General features: G+C 37.7%; 3 protein-coding genes across 3 annotated transcripts; 2 read left to right on the top strand and 1 right to left on the bottom strand.

Moving 5' to 3' along the window:
* The first annotated feature begins 1,106 nt into the window (after positions 1–1,106).
* Positions 1,107–4,489, top strand: LOC116722711 (trace amine-associated receptor 13c-like). The gene is made up of 2 exons (XM_032566916.1): positions 1,107–1,279; positions 1,396–4,489. The coding sequence occupies exons 1-2, from the start codon at positions 1,107–1,109 to the stop codon at positions 2,204–2,206; spliced, it is 984 nt and encodes a 327-aa protein (XP_032422807.1). The 3' UTR covers positions 2,207–4,489.
* Positions 4,490–8,644: 4,155 nt separating this feature from the next.
* Positions 8,645–10,062, top strand: LOC116723650 (trace amine-associated receptor 8a-like). The gene is made up of 2 exons (XM_032568710.1): positions 8,645–8,808; positions 8,993–10,062. The coding sequence occupies exons 1-2, from the start codon at positions 8,645–8,647 to the stop codon at positions 9,807–9,809; spliced, it is 981 nt and encodes a 326-aa protein (XP_032424601.1). The 3' UTR covers positions 9,810–10,062.
* Positions 10,063–12,727: 2,665 nt separating this feature from the next.
* On the bottom strand, positions 12,728–14,226 carry LOC116723700 (trace amine-associated receptor 8a-like). Its single transcript, XM_032568783.1, has 2 exons — positions 14,060–14,226; positions 12,728–13,892 (listed from the first exon to the last, which is right to left on the bottom strand). Exons 1-2 carry the CDS (start codon positions 14,221–14,223, stop codon positions 13,076–13,078), a joined length of 981 nt encoding a protein of 326 aa, XP_032424674.1. The 5' UTR covers positions 14,224–14,226; the 3' UTR covers positions 12,728–13,075.
* Between the last annotated feature and the right edge of the window lie 4,125 nt (positions 14,227–18,351).

Genomic DNA, 18,351 nt, shown 5'->3' with positions numbered 1-18,351 from the left:
TTAATGTTTAATGTTTAATGATTTAATGTTTTTTGTCTCAGACCTCGAGCAGACATTTCCAATCCCGTCCTCACACTCTCGATCTTGTACTGAGAGTTGATTGTGTCCCTTTTCTTTTTCTAACCAAGTACCCTCAGAGATAATTTTATTCTAGTAGATCTTTATCAAACAAAGTTGTTAACCTTTGAAGAATCTGTTCCATTTTTAGTTTCCTCAAAAAAGACGTTCTTGTGCCTGTTAGCAGTGCTTCATTCTGTGTTAAATGCTTTAATAAACCAAGCCTTCAGCATAAATCTCAAATCTATTCTATTCTGTCACATAGAATAGATTTGATTACGGTACATGTGTTCCCAACAGACTGATGGTGTAATGGCAGTTCCAGGGTTTCTAAAAGTAGGATGTGAGGCAGGTTATTTAGTTATCGATAAATTAAGGAAATGAAAATTATTGAGTTTCTTTTAATTTATCATGTGATTAATTGATTTATTGTTTATTGTGACAAGTGATGTCAAAAACTCACAGAGAGAGATTAAGAGGGAATAGTTTACTATTTGAATCAGACCAGATGCAAAGTTTCTTAAACCTCCCGCGGTCCAGGGTCAGTGGAATGGACCGAGCTTTTACTAATTTGTTTCACTTTCTTTGTATGTGTGAATTATGTAGGTTTATGCTAGCTGCCTTATTTAGAATATTAAAAAAACCATTGATATGTTCAATATATATTTTTTTATCACTTCATGAGTGACTGCATGTATACAGTCACAAACATGTCAGCTCCAGCTGTAAATGAATGTCTTCAAAGTCTTGTAGTGTTAGTTGATGCAGTGAGAAGTTTCTACAGGTTAGAGAAATTGGCTGAAACAAATCCTTCCAAAGGTGAACTCACTTACTGTGAGCTCATCTTTAAATGAACAAATTCAAGACTAGGTCAGCTCCCAATAACAGCAGCACTGGAGCCATCTGCTGGAGAACCGTCCTGTCTGTGTGTGGTGATAAGACCCCAGGGGTCTGCTCAGCAGGCTCACCCTCCACGCCGGCACTTCAGAGGATGATAAAGACTGAGCGTCAGCCAGAAGCTGAGCAGAGCTTTCCTCCTGTCTGTGATCATGCGAAGCCTCCAGGAGGCTGAACTCTGCTTCCCACAACTCCTCAACTCCTCCTGCAGGAAGATCATGCTTCCTCATTCAACCTCAGCGCTCATGTACTGCTTACTGTCCTGTGTGTCTTGGCTCACTGTGACCCTTAACCTGCTGGTCATCATCTCTATCTCCCACTTTAAGTAATTAGATGTTTGAACAATATAGAAAGTTGTGAGAGGTGGTTGCTCTTTAGATAAGTTTTTCTTTGCTGACTAATATTTCTTCTTTGAATATTGATGTTGTTGTTCTCCTCCAGGCAGCTCCACACGCCCACCAACATCCTCCTCCTCTCCTTGGCTGTCTCAGATTTCTTGGTGGGTTTCCTCATAGTCTTTCAGATCCTTCTCATTGATGGCTGCTGGTATCTTGGCGACTTCATGTGTGTTCTGTATTACATCATTGATTATGTTATTACATCTGCATCAGTAGAGAACATGGTTCTCATATCAGTGGACTGCTATGTAGCTGTTTGTAACCCTTTCCAGTATCCCACCACAGTCACACAAAAAAGGGTTTGTGTGTGTGTTTCGTTGTGTTGGATGTTTTCTGCCGTCTGTGTCTTTATAGTTTTTAAAGAAAATCTGGGACAGCCAGGCAGGTTTAATTCATGCATTGGAGAGTGCGTGGTTGGATTTGATAAAACTGCTGGAATAATAGACATCTTGTTTTTCTTCATCGGTCCTGTCACCATCATCATCATTCTGTATGTGAGAGTGTTTGTGGTGGCCGTGTCTCAGGCTCGGGCCATGCGCGCTCGTGTTGCAGCTGTCTCCCTCCAGGGTTCAGTCAGAGGTAACGCTAAGAAATCTGAACTCAAATCAGCCAGGACGCTTGGGGTTGTTGCAGCTGCATTTCTAATATGCATATGTCCATACTTTTTTCTCTCAGTTACCGGTGGGGAGACCCAGTTTAGTGCTTCATCCTTTGCTTTTTTTCTGTTTTATCTTAACTCCTGTTTAAACCCATTGATCTATGTCTTATTTTTTCCCTGGTTTAGGAAAACTATTAAACTAATTTTCACCCTGCAGATACTGAAGGCCGGATCCTCTCAGACCAACATCATGTAGAGAGTGAAGTTACAGACTTACAATCTGGACATGTTCTGATCTGTCGATGCATTTTCCTGCTGTTCACTGTCAACTCCATTCCCTTGTTTTGATATTCCAGATTCAATGTATGATTAATTTATGAATTATTCTACTCCAACTAACCACAATTTGACCATACATTTTCAACTTAATTTCTTAAGTGAGTCTTCAAACTTGAATTTCTTTTTTCCTCCTTATATTTTAATCATCACAGTCATTGCAGGACCTTTTTTCCTTTACTTCTAATTAATCTATCCTGGATTTGTTGTGAGGATATCAATTAATCTCTGGCTCATATGGAAGCCATATGGTCATATGAAAGTTGATTGTGTGTGTAAAAAATGAATACAGAAATAGAGTATAAATGATATTTCATGACTGTCATTGATAAAAACAGAACTCTAATGTAATTTAAGTCAGTGGATTGGCTCAATTGGGTGAAAAGTTCACTGTTTTACTATTTATAAACAAGGTGGAAGCATACTTGTGTGGTTTTATCAATGTACAGACCTGCTTTATGCAGTGATCTGCGATCAGTTGAACATGTTGACATAAATATGTTGTAATTTTCCTACTATCAAGAAAATTGCTGTTTGTGTCATGAAAAAACTCATAATTACTTCACAAATATTATATTTTTCACCCATGGAGGTCACCATTTTTTCACCTGTGCAATGCATGCTGGGTTTGGTCCTTTCTGTGCTGGAATCTACAGAGTAAACACAGGAAGGCTGACTTTCCCTGAGTTGTGCATTTGACTGGTGTAATTCACACTGCATCACTATTGGATGCAATTAAAAAATAAAAAAAAGAAATAGTGAGGTGAGTGCAACACTTCCCACTTGAAATAAAAGCACAAAAGAGCACAATGGAAAAGAGGTGAACACAACAACTTTCTTCTCTCAACTTTTCTTTCCAGAGGACTTTGAGTCGTTTGTAAAAACAAAACTGATGAAGGACCCAACAAGTGGTTGTTTTACTCACAAGCTAAAACCAAATACTGTGCCGATCAGTTTTATCCACATAGCGCCTAAACCCCGCCGTCGGTTAGCGAGTGAAAGATGCTGGAAGAAACATCAGAGGCAGGAAACACTGGAAGTTCTTTTAAATGATAACAAAGTTATTGCTACTGTCGCTGGTACTGAATGTGAAACTATGGGCCTGACACCAGACTGAAGACTAGACCATGAACTATTTACTGGGTCACACAGTCTGACCAGAGGTACATGTCATTCATTGTTTCAATTGCAAAGCTAAAGGTGGCAGCAGCACAAACACCAGCTTCTCCAACCAACTCTGTCCTCTTCCTCTGTTTGGTCCTCCTCATCTGATTCAGTTGTAACGTTTATTGTTACAACTGGATCCCTTTAAGACTAGTTGGTCCAACAGTACAATGATCCAGAACACTAATCAAAACATTTTTTGGAATGGATAAAGAAGGCTAAACACTCTCATGGTTTGAACAAGTCTGGCATGATGTTTAGTTTCTGAAGCAGAAAACCAGCTCCTGGCCACCATGTTTGACTGTTATCATATTTATTTTACCGCAATTCTGTTATTCTTTCTTTATGTGATGTAACTGGACACACTCCTAAAAGGTTCCACTTCTTTCTCAGTAGTTTAGAGAATATTATTCCAAATGTCTTCAAGATTTCAAGACAAGGCAAACGTCATGCAGGCCTTTTGGACAGTTTTCTACAGTAATACTTTTGACCTTGAAACCTCTTAAGAGAGGTAAGAAAGTCTCTTTCTTACTGTTGATGAAAACCGACTGAGGGAACTGAGGCCTGTCTTGTTTTAAATGTCCTGGGTTACACCGAGACCTCTTGGATGAACAAGTTTCTCATTTAGCCTACTTCCTGTAGTCATTGGGGCTCTATTCAAGAAATGTTTAATAATGTTTTCCCTACGTAATATTTTGTTTTGAACTTGATGAATCACTTTTTTGTATTGACTCTGTGAGGACTTGGTTTTTTCTGTGTGTTAATTTAGGTTTCTGTGTTCATTTGAGTCTCCGTGTTGTCCTGCCTACCCTTTGACTGTCTCCAGCTGTCTCTTGTTTCCCCTTGATTAGACCCTGGTGTATTTAACCCCACCTGTGTCTGTGGTTCCCTGTCGGGTCCTTGTCTATTCTGTTTGTCAAAAGTCATGTCTGTTGTCAGTCTCAAGCCAGAGTGAGAGTCATTGCCTCTGCTCACCTGTGCTGCCTGGAATTGTGTTTGTTGTCATTTCATCATTAAATCATAATTTCTCTCACTTCAACCCTGGTCCACCGCGTCTACCGCACCACCTCAACTACAGCTAATCATGACAGACTCAGGTTGTCTTTGTCCAAAATTAAAGTAGTGTGTATTTAAACTTTTGCTTTTAAATGCCTCTCCAGTCATAACATTGCTCCATCCTGGAAAAAAATTAATTTATATACTGAATGTATACAAATAATGAGATGTATGTATATGAGTGTAAAGTATGTAAACAACACAGAAATGGCGTTCTGAAATGAACACAACGTGAGATAACACATGCATATAAATGTTCAAACCTCGCAGTGCATTTGAGTCAATTATTACATTAAAGGTTTAGTTGGGGGTCATCAATCTGATGACATATTTAAAAATTGAATGCATATAAAAAGTGCTTTTCATGTTGCTCACTGTTGAAGTGGAAGTGAACACTGGCAGATCCAAAGAGCAGTCTGAGGCCTTCAAAGAAGAAGAAAATTCTTGCAGCTTATGGTTATGATAAAGGATTTAAATGGTTCTGTTATATCCACAACTGAATATGTTCTGGTTTGGTGATGCTTGGTTGCTGCAGCTCAACACCAAATAATCCACCATGAATTCTACCCTGGACCAGACAGTGCTTGAGAAAAAAATGTGAGACCAGCTGAAAAAACTAAACTAAAGTAAAGTAAAACTGAAATGGAGCTGGACTGTGTGTCCTGAGAATGACCCAAAAGTTACCAATAAGACCAACCGACGCAGACTTAAAACTTAAAATTGGAAAGTCCTGGAATGAGTCAAAGCCCAAATCTTGATCTGATGGAGATTGTGTGGAGTGACTTGAAACAGGTTGAATGTATAAGAAACCCCCCAAACATCTCCCAGTTCAGAGTGAGGAGTTGGCCAAACTTTCCCCAGACAGATATCAGAGTCTGTCTGGGTAAATGTCTACAAGAAGCATCTCACTATTTCAGCTAAAACAATCTAGTAAGAGGCAGAACATTTTCCTCACAATCCACATAGCATTAATATTTATTGTTTAAGGAGTAAAACACTGGTAAGTCTTCATAATTAAAACACTCAATCACTTTTTTGGAGTAAAGGTTTTAGGGTCCTGACAAACATTAAATAGTTTCAAAAGAACTGATTTGGTATAGTCAGTAGAATTGAATCAGTAGATCACTGTTTCATACCAGTGGATCTAATAATGTTCTGTATTACAGGAGCAGGGTGGTTTAGTGAGTGTGACTGTGTGAAGCATCTATGTAGGAACAGTATCTTACATGCAGCAAGCAAAAGTCAAAGTACTGTCAAACTGAAGCACCAGAAGCAGGAAAATATAAACAAAATAATCATAAAACAGGTGAAACCTTTGGAATATCACGGCACTAATATCAGGAACTGCATTTCCATTACAAATGTTCAAAACATTGTCAGTTTTTTGCTAATGTAACCCCCCCCCCACAAATTCACAATGCTAATGTTTCCATTAAGAAATGCCTTCAAAATCACACAGGAATGAGTTTGTCAAGTGATAAGTCATTAAAAAACATGTAGCAACCATCAACCTCTAACTACTTCCTGTGTCGTCTTCTTTGTGGTTTGCATCAGTGGCAACATCTGGTTGTTGATCACTAGTGTGATGCAAAGAAAAGTATTTCCATTGCAATTTTGTGAAATTAATTAATTCCAACACTGTCAAAAATCCCACCTTATCCTAGCACCAAAGCATCTTATCAAAAATTGAGTTGTAATCATAAAATGCTGTATTTCCTTCGAACAAATATATTTTGAAATGTCAAATTCTGCTGGGCATGGCGCCCGTTCAGATTGTCTCATCTCTTGGTCTTTCCAATGTAACTCTGACACTTCCAGAACGTTAAAGAGGTTGACTAATCTGAATCATTGTTGTTCTGATGGTCAGGTGAGCTGATTGTCTGTGCAGACAAAGCTGCCACAGTAACTCTGGCTAACTGCCTGCTAGAGGACAAAGGCATCAACTACTCTGTCTTGCACCTTAACGACCAGTCCTGTAGAGGTCAACTGGACAACTTGACCCATTTGGTGACATTCAGTTTCAGCAGTCAGAATACCTGTGGTACAGTGGTCCAGGTAGGTATCATCTATGGAAACAGATTTTTTATCAAATGCTTTAAAATTCAAAAGAGCTGGAAGGTAAAACAGAAATGTTGGTAGCACTGGATAAACAGCTTTTGCCTTTAAACTTTGAATAACAAATTACTAAATCCATTTGTCAGCAAAATTGACCTACTCGAAAATTACATTGGTTCAACAGTTCATCTCTACACATTTTTAGAAACCATAGATCCACATTAACTCTGCAATCCAGGTAAATGTCTTATTAAAAATTTAATAACGTCATTTATTTGCTTTTCATTTTCATTCTATTTAAAAAATATTCAACAAGCTGAATAAATAATCCACATTGTCTCAGGTAACTTTCACCAATTGAAGTGATCAGAAGTCAACCAGACTCTCTGAACATCACCTGGTCTGGTATAATCCCCAGCAGTGGTTCAGCGCTCCAAAGCCATCAGCATCCAGATCAGAGATGATACTCTGTCAGACATTTTTTCTTTTATTAATTGATTTAGTGACTTCTGTGATGTTCTTTGTGCATAAAGTTGAAACTGTCTGTGTATGTAAGCTGTGAAAATGACAGATGGCACATCAGATTTTTTCATCATTGCTTATACATAAAGATATTTGGTTTACACAAACCCTGGTTTGGAGATATAGCAAGGTAAATACAGAGGTCACTATACAAGCAGATTGCCCTCTGTGCTTAGCTAACCTGTCAAGAGGCGAGCAGAGCAGGGTGGAGCTGCGTGAGCTTTACTTAGCTGTTGAAAAATGCTAAGTGCTATTAGCAGCTATGGAGGGGGATGGTGAGGGATTGAAAGAAGCACCAGTAGTGCCTGCAACTGTACAGAGATTTTCCTATAAGTAAAAAAATATAAGTATCATCTATCCCTCCTTACTAGCAAAGTTGTGGAGGAAAAAATGTTTTTTGTGTCAAAACATCTTGTACATAGCACAGATCTGTGTGAGTCTGTGGGGATGGGCACATGTATGTCCTAAATCTAAATTTTATTGGTCAGTTTACTTTTGTTTATTTGGCAGCTTGGTGGTCTTATTGTAAGCCAAATTTGTCTATAAAGACAAGCTAGCTAAATCTGAACAAGTGGAGAGTTCTAATAGGGGCTGAATGAATCCATCCTGAGCTTTTTACTGTGTGCGGTTCAAGGTGGCTTTTTTTTTTCAATTTGTGGTTTCATGACCTGAACAGCTGATGGATCACCCAGGTGGCCAACCATGAGATCTGCTGCGCTCTTCCTGAGCATCTCACTAAGACTGTGGGAGGGTTAAGCAGTTAAATCTAGACGAAACTTTGCCAAAAAGAGTAGAAATCAAGCAGAAATTGTTGTTTCACCTCCTCCTCCTCTGGAAGTCTCAGAGACATCACCGGAAACTGGAGATCTCCATCCTCCACCTCCCATGGATCACGTATTCATATATTGTGCATTCGCATTTAGTTTTCTCTCTGCTATATATATTGTAGGTTTATTAAAAACATGGCACAGAAGCCAACCAAACACCCATATATTTTTTTGCCAGACTGGTCAGGCTCAGTGTATAAATCTAAACTCTAGGAAACATCCACTACATGCATCAAGGTCACCTGCGGTTGCTAAGCAGGAAGGTTTTTATTTGTGTTACTAAAGACAGAACAGAATCTGAATAAAAAATACTTTTCGTACTTCAAGCTTGAGACTGAAATGAAGATTAGCATAAAAGGAAATGTTTACTAATGCTTCGATTCAAGTTTGCGTTTTAATTTTTAAAGGTTAATATGAAATATTTTTTTTCTCTAAATATTTCACATTATAGGAAAATGGGGGAGGGGGAGGACAGTCCCAAACATCTAGTTGGTTTAGGTGATGACTTTTTGGTAAATTGCCTTACAACAATATATGTTTGGAATTGAAAATTTATAGCTAAAGTGAATTTAAACTGAATAAAACTTCAGATGCAATGCAGTGTACATCACAGGTTTAATCAGAACACCTTTGAGACCTGATGTGCCTAGCAACATAGCAACAAACATAAGAAAGAGTTGCCGGTACCTACAGATAAATAGTCTTTATGACACAGAAGAACAGTACTTTGCATGATGGAGGAAGATGAACTTTGCTTTCCACAATTTACCAACTTGTCCTGTAGAAAACTATACCGTTCTCAATTTGAAAAAGTTTTGGTTTCCTTTATATTATGCTTTATTTCTGTGATCACTGTGTCTCTCAACCTGCTGGTCATCATCTCCATTTCTCATTTCAGGTAAACTAGTTTGTCATGGTGATTGCAGTAAAGGAACACACAAATTTGGACTCAGCATGCATGCTGCAAAATTTTTTAGCAATGTACATTATCAATTTTTCATTAGACTCTGAAGTACATTTAAAGCTTCACTCTTGCATTTTATTTGAAGTAACTGAATGAGTGATATCTTCTTCCTCCTCAGGCAGCTTCACACCTCCACAAACCTGGTCCTCCTGTCTCTGGCTGTGTCTGACTTTTCTGTGGGATTCCTAATTCTATTTCAGCTCATGCTCATAGATGGATGCTGGTATCTAAATGACTCAATGTGTGTTTTATACTATATTTTAGATGTAGTTGTTACCTCTGCCTCAGTAGGAAACATGGTACTCATATCAATTGATCGCTATGTGGCAATATGTGACCCTCTACACTATTCTCTAAAAGTCACTCCAAAAAGAGTCTGTGTGTGCATTTCATTGTGTTGGATCTGTTCTCTCAGTTATGTCATCATAGTACTAAGGATGAATTTTAAACAGCCTGGAAGGTTTAATTCCTGCTTTGGAGAGTGTGTGATAAACGTTGGCTTTACTGAACAAGTTACAGATCTTTTTGTAACCTTCATTATTCCCATTACTGTCATCATAGTCCTGTATGTGCGAGTGTTCCTGGTGGCTGCAGCTCAGGCTCAGGCCATGCGCTCCCATATTGCAGCCATCACACATCAACATTCAAGGAAAATAACTGTTAAGGAGTCAGAGATGAAAGCAGCCAAGATTCTTGGAGTTGTTGTTGTTGCGTTTCTGACGTGTCTGTGTCCATATTTCTGGGTTACACTTGTAGGACAAGACACCCTACTAAATGCTTTGACTTCTGCATTTGTAACATGCCTGTTTTATTTTAATTCTTGTCTAAACCCTCTCATCTATGCCTTTTTCTACCCCTGGTTTAGGAACTCTATAAAATACATTATTTCACTTCAAATACTGAAACCTGGATCCTGTGATGCCAATATACTTTGAACTGACAATAAATATTGGTTGAAGGAAGGCTTTCATTTATTTATTTTATTTTATTTTTTATAAAAATCAATCAACTTTGTGTAATCAAATGTAATTATTCGGTGGCCTTTTTATTTCATATTTTCAGTGACTTAAAGCTTTTAAGTGACCTAAGTAGGCAGTCTTAGAGAATTAGACACTTGACAATGTAAGTCTCTTTAAAGGTGAAGTGTTTGGTAAAATTGATGTTTTTGAGTTTTACAATATGTTATAATGTTATTCTCTCATTAAAAACATACCAGGGTGCTGCTTTGATTCTTTAATGCATGTTTGAGAAATCTTTGCGCCACCTTCAAAATGCAGCTCCTTGAAAGTGCTGGAAAGTCAGTTGGAGCTGCAGCTTCCATTCTTCAGAGCTTCTTCCCCTCCTCCATGACTCCCCCTCTCAGTTGCTCCAGACTAGCCAGCAGCAGTTAGCAAACACCTGGTGGAACTGGTCATCAGCTGAACTCGTCATATGAGCAACACTGGTAAAAACGTATGTTTATTTATATGTATGTATATATATATATATATATATGAGAATAACTTCTTGATTGTGCAATACAATGGAAAATACAGGCACATAGTACCTGGCCCTTTAAAATGATAGAAATAATATTTCTGTACTGGACTCTAAAGCACCAGGGAATAACATAATAGTATCACATACATATCGATGTGGCTGAACAGTTAGTGGTAGCATTTGTTATTCTATTGTAAAAACTTGTAGATTTTTATCTAATGTGACCAGAGGTCAAGCTAGACTTTTTTGTTCTCCATCATCTTGACCGACAGTATTAAAAAAATTGGTCATGTACTATTTTTACCCATTAAATTCTAATCATATTAACATCGGCTATTTAGCCGCATTTGTATCCGGTTTAGTTAATATTCACCTAGTTTAACCGAAACCAGATGCCATCACACATAAAGCAGATGAACGCATAAAGGTAAAGGTAATTTTATTTATATAGCACATTTTCAGCAACAAGCAATAATCTGTTGCGGCTGTAAAGCAACAAAGTGCTTTATGGGAATTAAAAGGAAATACAAACAAAATAAACCAAAGGAAAGAGCAAAAGAAGAAAAAGCTAATAATGTTGATCCAAAGTAAATAAACTTGATACTCCTATTCAGGATCCTCTGGTATAATTCATTTTCTGGGTTGGGAGAATAGGAGTCTAAAAAGTAGTTACTAAGGTAGTTTTTCTGGGTTCTAATTTCTAATCCCTGTTCTGGTTGCTAAATAAATGTAAGTAAATACGTATCTTCTGGATGGTCACGAGGTGTTAATCGGTTCTCGCTACTCCCTGCATGCTACATGAGGCACTATACACATTTAGGTTAAGACTTGATCTGATTGCTGCATGACTGAAAAATCAGCTGAAAATGATATGGGCCAAAAAAAAAATAGCAGTGAATGCCTAGCTTAAATCATTTAAAGAACCTAGCTGTCTGATTCCTTTCCCCAAAACTCAGTTTTCCTGTATTTTTATTGGCGTTTTTACCCAAATGTACATGTCTACATTCACCACAATCAGCACAGTTGAGGCAAATGCAGAACAAATCAACATAACACACACACACAAAATAAATAAAAGTAAGTTCCCAATCAAAATCCCTCCTCGCCACCCCACAAGACCCCCCCCATCCCTTTATGAAGACCTAACCAGCAATTCAAAGGCTTTATCAGCATTTTTACAAGACTGACTAATGAGCTGCACCTGTATTCATCACATAAGTTTTTTGTTTTTTTTTACACATTTGTTTAAACTGTCACTACGTCATTACAGTATGTCAAAATATTGAGCTTTTTTGCCTTCCCCTAGTGAAAACTATGAACAACCAATCAGAGCCAGGAGGAGGGTCAATCATCCTCCATGTGGCGCTGTTCAGCCCGGGCCCTCCTTACTTTACTATGCTGCAGCTAGCACAGTCTGTCATGAATACTAAGGCTAGAAATGGTTTTTCTGTAATGGTAAGTAGTTTCTCTGCCATAACCACATTGAGCAGCAAGCACGTGAGATTGATTGACAGCACTAAAACATTCCTCTGGCTCTGATTGGTTGTTTTTGGTCAGGGGTGATGCATTTCCTCTTTCTAGCTCACGCAGGAGGTGGAGGAGATTCTTCTTTTCACTGATTATTTGTCTCACATTATACTGTCACGACATGGAGACAGTTTTAACAAATACATAAAAAAACATATTTTTAATAAAAGTTATATACAGCAGCTTTAACTGTCAACATCTTTAATCTTCCATGGTGAGAAAACTTTTTAACTTTGAGACAACATGAAATGAAACATTGCTGCACTTTTCTTAATGATTTCAGATACTCCAAAAATAAAATAATATAGGATCTCCCTTGATCACAACCCCCAGAGTCTCAAACTTTACATTAAAAACATCAGTTCAGAAAGTACAAATGTTCCCTTTGTACAGTTATGACAAACTAAGACCACTCCATCAATTATTCATTTCTTTATTAAGAAATGCTAAAATATAGATGTCTTTTTTGTCACTGGAAAATTCTTAATAATTATAGGTAAACACAAACATGGATGAACTGATGAACATCTCAGCCCAAACTTAAGCAAGCATTTTGTAAACACAAGTGTGCAGGTGGGTGTGGGCATGTGTGGGGGTGTGCATGCCCATACTTATGTATGCAATGTATCTGTATATGAATATTCAACAGCTGATGTTGGGAGCCACAAACAGACAAGAATGGACAGCATACACACACACACACACGCACACACCCACACACACACACACACACACACACACACACACACCCCCACACACACACACACACACACACACACACACACACACCCGCACGCCCTCCTCATCCACACTCTATTCTCCCAGGTCCAGCTACTGATACATCAAAGGGGCGACCAGGCCTCAAACCCAGGATTGGTGTCCTTCAGTCTGGGGTGGAGATAAGCAGAACATCCTGCAGCTGTTGGCTTTATTACCTCTTTGAACTTATCTACATCTATAAAATACTATAAATTACCTTATTATGATGGTCTTCTAAAATGCAGTAAGACTACTTTCTGCTTATTTACCATTAACACAGATTCACTGCATGGAGTTTTAAGTTCAGTTGTAAAAAAAGAGAAGGTTTATGATAAATCATTCACACTAATCTGTTATATGTTTGTCATTTACTTAATTATGTGCAAAATTACATGTGGTGACCAAGAATAACTCATCCAGGATGCTCCTCATGTTATTAAAGTATGTTGGCACCAGAAGAGCCGGACCTTAGCACTTGAAATGTGAATATAATTTTCATAGCTTTTCTAAACCAGGGATAAAATAAGGCATAAATCAGAGGGTTCAGACAGGAGTTAAAAGAAAACAGACATAGAAGAAAGGTCATGGTAGAAGTGTTCAATAGTGAACTTTTACCAATTAGTGTGACACAAAAATATGGGCAGATACAGAAAATAAATGAAACTACAACAACCCCGAGAATACCAGCTGCCTTTAGCTCAGATTTCTTCACATTTATCTTCTTAGACTGTTTTTGTTTAATAGCAATAATATTAGAGCGCATGGCCTGAACCTGAGACAGAGCAACCACAAACACTCTTCCATATAGTACCATTATAACAGTGATGGAAATAATAAAGGTCAAAATAAGATCTGTGATATTTTCAATGAAGCCAATTTCAACCACACACTCTCCAGAGCATGAATTAAATGTTCCTGGTTGTTGAAAATTGTCCCTTACCAGAATCAGGATATAGACCACAGAACAGATCCAGCACAGAGAAATACAAATTTGAACTCTTTTTGTGGTAACCTTTGTAGAATAGCGTAGAGGATCACAGATGGCCAAATAACGGTCAAGTGAAATGAGCACCATGGTGCCTACTGATGCAGAGATTAAAACTCCACTTACTACATAGTACAGAACACACAGGAGGTCACCAAGAAACCAGCAGCCATTTATAAAAATGATCTGAAAAAACATGAAAAGGCCTACGAGAAAATCTGAGACAGCCAGAGAGAGCAGTAAGAAGTAGGTGGGGGAATGGAGTTTCCTGGAAGAGTAGCATCAACAAATTCATTATTATTATTATTATTATTATTATTATTATTATTATTATTATTATATCTTGCAGTTTTACAACATGTTTTCAGAAATATTTACAAGTCACAATATTGCCCTTTTCAGAAAGCAGCCTGATAAACCACAGTGTAGAACTACCTGAAATGTGAAATGGAGATGATGACCAAAAGGTTAAGAGCAGTAGTAACCAGAGACATGAAGGACAAGCCAAAGTAAATCAAAGTATTTACTGAGTGAAGAGACACTTTCTTTTTACAGGAGGAGTTGAAAGCTTCTGGAAAGCAGAGTTCAGATGGATCCATCGTCTGCAAATTAAAGAAGAGCAACTGAGACTTCCTTTAAGACACCCTGCTGTTGCTCTGACTCTGCACTCTGGAAGCTGAGGCCCCACCTTTGTTGTTATGTTGCTAAGGACATGGAGGTGTTTATTGAGCACCTCCATCTTTGGTGATAGACAAGCTCTCCAAACTGCATTTTTTTATTTAACATAGTTATAAACAACGAATGCAAAATGATCGTCATTTGTCATCATCTTAATAGATAGATAGATAGATAGATAGATAGATAGATAGATAGATAGATAGATAGATAGATAGATAGCATTTATTGTCATTGAACAGAATTCAACGAAATTTCCATTGCAGCTCCCGTGCTGCAATGGGAGCACGGGAGCCATGACCTTAAGACCTTTAAATTAAGATTTAACAATGAACCCTAACACCAATGTTTGCAAAGACGAGCCAGACATTATTGACAATGTAATATTGTCAGATGAAAAACTTCAAATTGTCGAGCCATGAGTACAGGAAGCTGGTGTAACTATTGATCCAGGACTGTAAAGGAATCAGCCCACATTGGTTCTAGCAGGAGGGGCTCAGAGAGGAGCTGCTTCTAAAGGTCAAGAGGAACCAGTTGAGGTGACTCGGGCTGGTCAGTTTCTTCCTGGACACCCCCTTGGTGAGGTGTTCTGGGCTTGTCCCAACAGGATAAGACCCAGAGGAAGGCCCAGGACATGTCTTTTAGCTGGGCTGGGAATGCCTTGGGATTCCCCTGGAACAAATGGTTGGGGAGAGGGAAGTCTGGGCCTCCCCACTTAGGCTGCTGCCCAGCGACCAAACCTCTGATAAGTGGAGGATGGAGAAAGGCAAAGGTAATTTTATTTATATAGCACATTTTTAGCAACAAGACAATACAAAGTTGCCTTGTTGATAGATGGTTCCAGCAGCAGGAAGAGAAGGAGTTTCAAGGAGACTTTGATGTCATGGGGACCTTACAAGATCATGACTAAAGCAAACTCATGAGGGCGATATTGGGGAGGACCTCTTTCAGAGACTTTCCTATGTTCCCTGCCATTCCTCTGAGAGAGAAGACGGGCAGACTGATGCCCATTCAAAACTGAGAAACAGTTTCATCAATGAAATGCTGAGGCACATTCCGAGTCTGCATGCTACACACACACACATACAAACATTGCAGGCTGTTATACCAGCCAGAGACAAATGGCTTAGAATCAATCATTCCAATAAATGAGATGGGCCTGGCACTGGCACAATTACAGGTCCAAAATCTTTTCCACATTTCCACCAGGACCCCTGCCCTGCCATCCTTCTGGACATCTAAGCTGCAGCAGGAGGATAATGGCACAACTTAGATGGCTCATTGGCCATCTAAGTTGGCCAATAAGCAAACTCATGGAGTGGCTGGAAATATGACATTTCAGAGACTTCTATACATCTTCACATATCTGGCACCAGACCCTCTGAACAGATGAACAGGTTGGCCTGTATCATGTACTCTATGGAGGATATTGTTTTGTATTAATTGTAGATCAAAGTTTGCAGTCATTTGTAAAGTTCTAGACATATCTGAGACCAAATGTTTTGGTTAAAGTTGACTGACAAATCCATGTCCAATTTCACAATAGGAAAGGATATTAATTCTTCTGTTTTAGATCGTTTTCTATAAATTTTAAACAATAATCTAAGGTTGGAGAGGTTAGGATTAAGGAACTGTAATAAGAGCTCATCTTTGAGCATTTCAGCAATAAGAGAGAGTGAAAAAGACTGGTCAGAAATGGCATCCATTGGAGTGTTCCAAAATAAAATAAAAACCAAAACTTGAGCAAAAAGATTTTAACTTTCCCCAAAATCATTCCGATTATCACCAACTTTTGCCTAGATGTTCTGTTCTGAGCTCCCTCATGTATTCCAAGTTGTATAAAAAAGTTTGGCAGAAAACAAAGTAATAAAACAAATGGGAAACACTTGTTATTGTTGCATCATGTTTTAATTCATTGCTTTGTTTCTCCTCCACTTACCACATCTAACTTCACTGATGTCATCAGTGACACTAAGGAAAACATGTGTGAACGTTTCCCTTACTGCAGACCTTCACAGTCAGTCAGCCGGCTAATGAGGTTCACACCTGAAGGTGTGGAGAGCCCAGAGGAGCTCTTAATGATACAATGTGTTTGTTTTCATGGTAGGAGTAAGAAGTTATTTTAAAAGTGTACTGGAAAAACTAAAGGTCATTAATAGTTTTCATTATAATCTCTATTGTCACAAACAGCGTATTCATCAAAACCAAGTCTGATCAAATTATTAAATTTATTACTTCATCGTTTACTTCAACTTCAATTTTCAACTTTTTTTTTGCCATGTATAGGTAAAAGCATTAAATAATGAGTGCAGAAATATTCATAATCAGATAAAATTCATAGTTGCATGAAATGGCATGGCAGCCTTGCTTAAGTCTGACTGCTCCAATATCTGCGTTTCCATTGACCACATAAATACACAATATGACATTTCGAGATTAAATTTGATTAATAGAAACTCTGCAATTTTGAAAAAAACTTGATTTTTGATCAAACGTTTTGGTACCAGGGTATGGTTCTTTGGCCTTATTAAAATTAGTTAATTTCGCAAAACTGCAAACAAAACTTTTTTTTTTTTTGCATCACACGAGTTACATGATCAACTAATTGATGTTACCACTGGTGCAAACCATGAATGAACTTACTAATGTGTAATCTTAATTGCACTTCTTATTTAATGGAAACATCAGTGTCTCACATTACAGTCTCCAAGTAAGCCTCAGACTTCACACTAATCTATTCTGCAGGAAATAGAATATATATATTTTTAATGCCATGTTCCAGTCCACACTTCATGTCAGTAGTTGATGGAAATGCTCCTTTTGTTTTTTTACAACAACCATTAATAATATTAAGAAGCAGCCTCATACTACTGCACAAAAAAAGATATACTATTTTGACCATGAAGGAAAAAAAAACATAGAGGCAAACAGTTATTTGTAATATGTAGTCTATATTGATTTAAACTGTTCACTTTAAGTTGATGAAAAGAGTTGTACAAAGCTGAACAACGCTAAGCTCAGCAGGCTAATTGAATGAAAAAAATGTTCTTGTGCTCTAAGCCAACATGATAAAACCGTAACAAACAGATTTACTGCATGGTTCTTTCATACTAAACAGACCCCTGTGCTTTATTTTGGTAAGTAGTGCTGTCATTCAAGCTTTGGCTAAGTGTTCATTGGAATTTACAATTATGAATTTAGATAAAATTGCAAAAAAAAAAAAAATTGCTATTTTAGTGAACCCCTTCTGCAGTCTTTGTCCCTGGCCAAAAAAAAAAAAATTCAACACACACCCCTGAATATAAAGTTGGGGGGGTCATGACCCTGGATTAGCATGGTGCGATTTTACCACCACTCTGTGGAAGCGCCTCACATCAAGCATGAAGGAAGAAAAATGCCCTGCAACCTGCAAGAACATGTGAGCTTCTCCCTGAGTATTTATTTTATTTTCAGACAGTTTTGTTTCTGTTTGGAAGTTTATTCCTACTGTACTTAAAAAATATTGAATCAGTTGATGAACATACTGCATATTTAGAGGTTGACTGTAAGATGTCTACTCGGTATTTTGTCACTGATTCTTTCTGAATTATGAAGCTCAACTTTCAAACTTATTACAATTCACAAGTGACATATGTAAACACTTCTTTCCTCAGTCTCATGGTAATCAGACATTTACACAAACAGCTTTTAAATTTGCAAATATAAATCTGAAAACTGTAGCATAGATATTTAATTAGTCTTCATCACAATAAAATATGGTCTCTATATTGACTAAGGGTATTAGTCAATATAAAATATACAATGTTCTGATTTTTATTTTGTTTAATGTTTGTTATTTTCCTTCTGCTTCATGATTATCTTTTACTTTTAGCAGATCTTTCCCACAAAATCACAAATACATTGCAAATTTTGATTTTAATTTGAAATAATTAAAGGGGCAGTAAAAGCAGTAAATCCAGTCACATAGTGCCATTTCACTTCACAATCAACTAATATGTTAACTTCAGCTGTTATAAAAATGTTGTATATATCAAATATGACTTAAAATAAAT

The sequence above is a fragment of the Xiphophorus hellerii genome, chromosome 7 (genome assembly GCF_003331165.1).
Source record: "Xiphophorus hellerii strain 12219 chromosome 7, Xiphophorus_hellerii-4.1, whole genome shotgun sequence".
NCBI classification, from domain to species: domain Eukaryota; kingdom Metazoa; phylum Chordata; class Actinopteri; order Cyprinodontiformes; family Poeciliidae; genus Xiphophorus; species Xiphophorus hellerii.
Note: the sequence above shows the minus strand (reverse complement) of the source record. Positions and strands in the feature narration are given on the sequence as shown.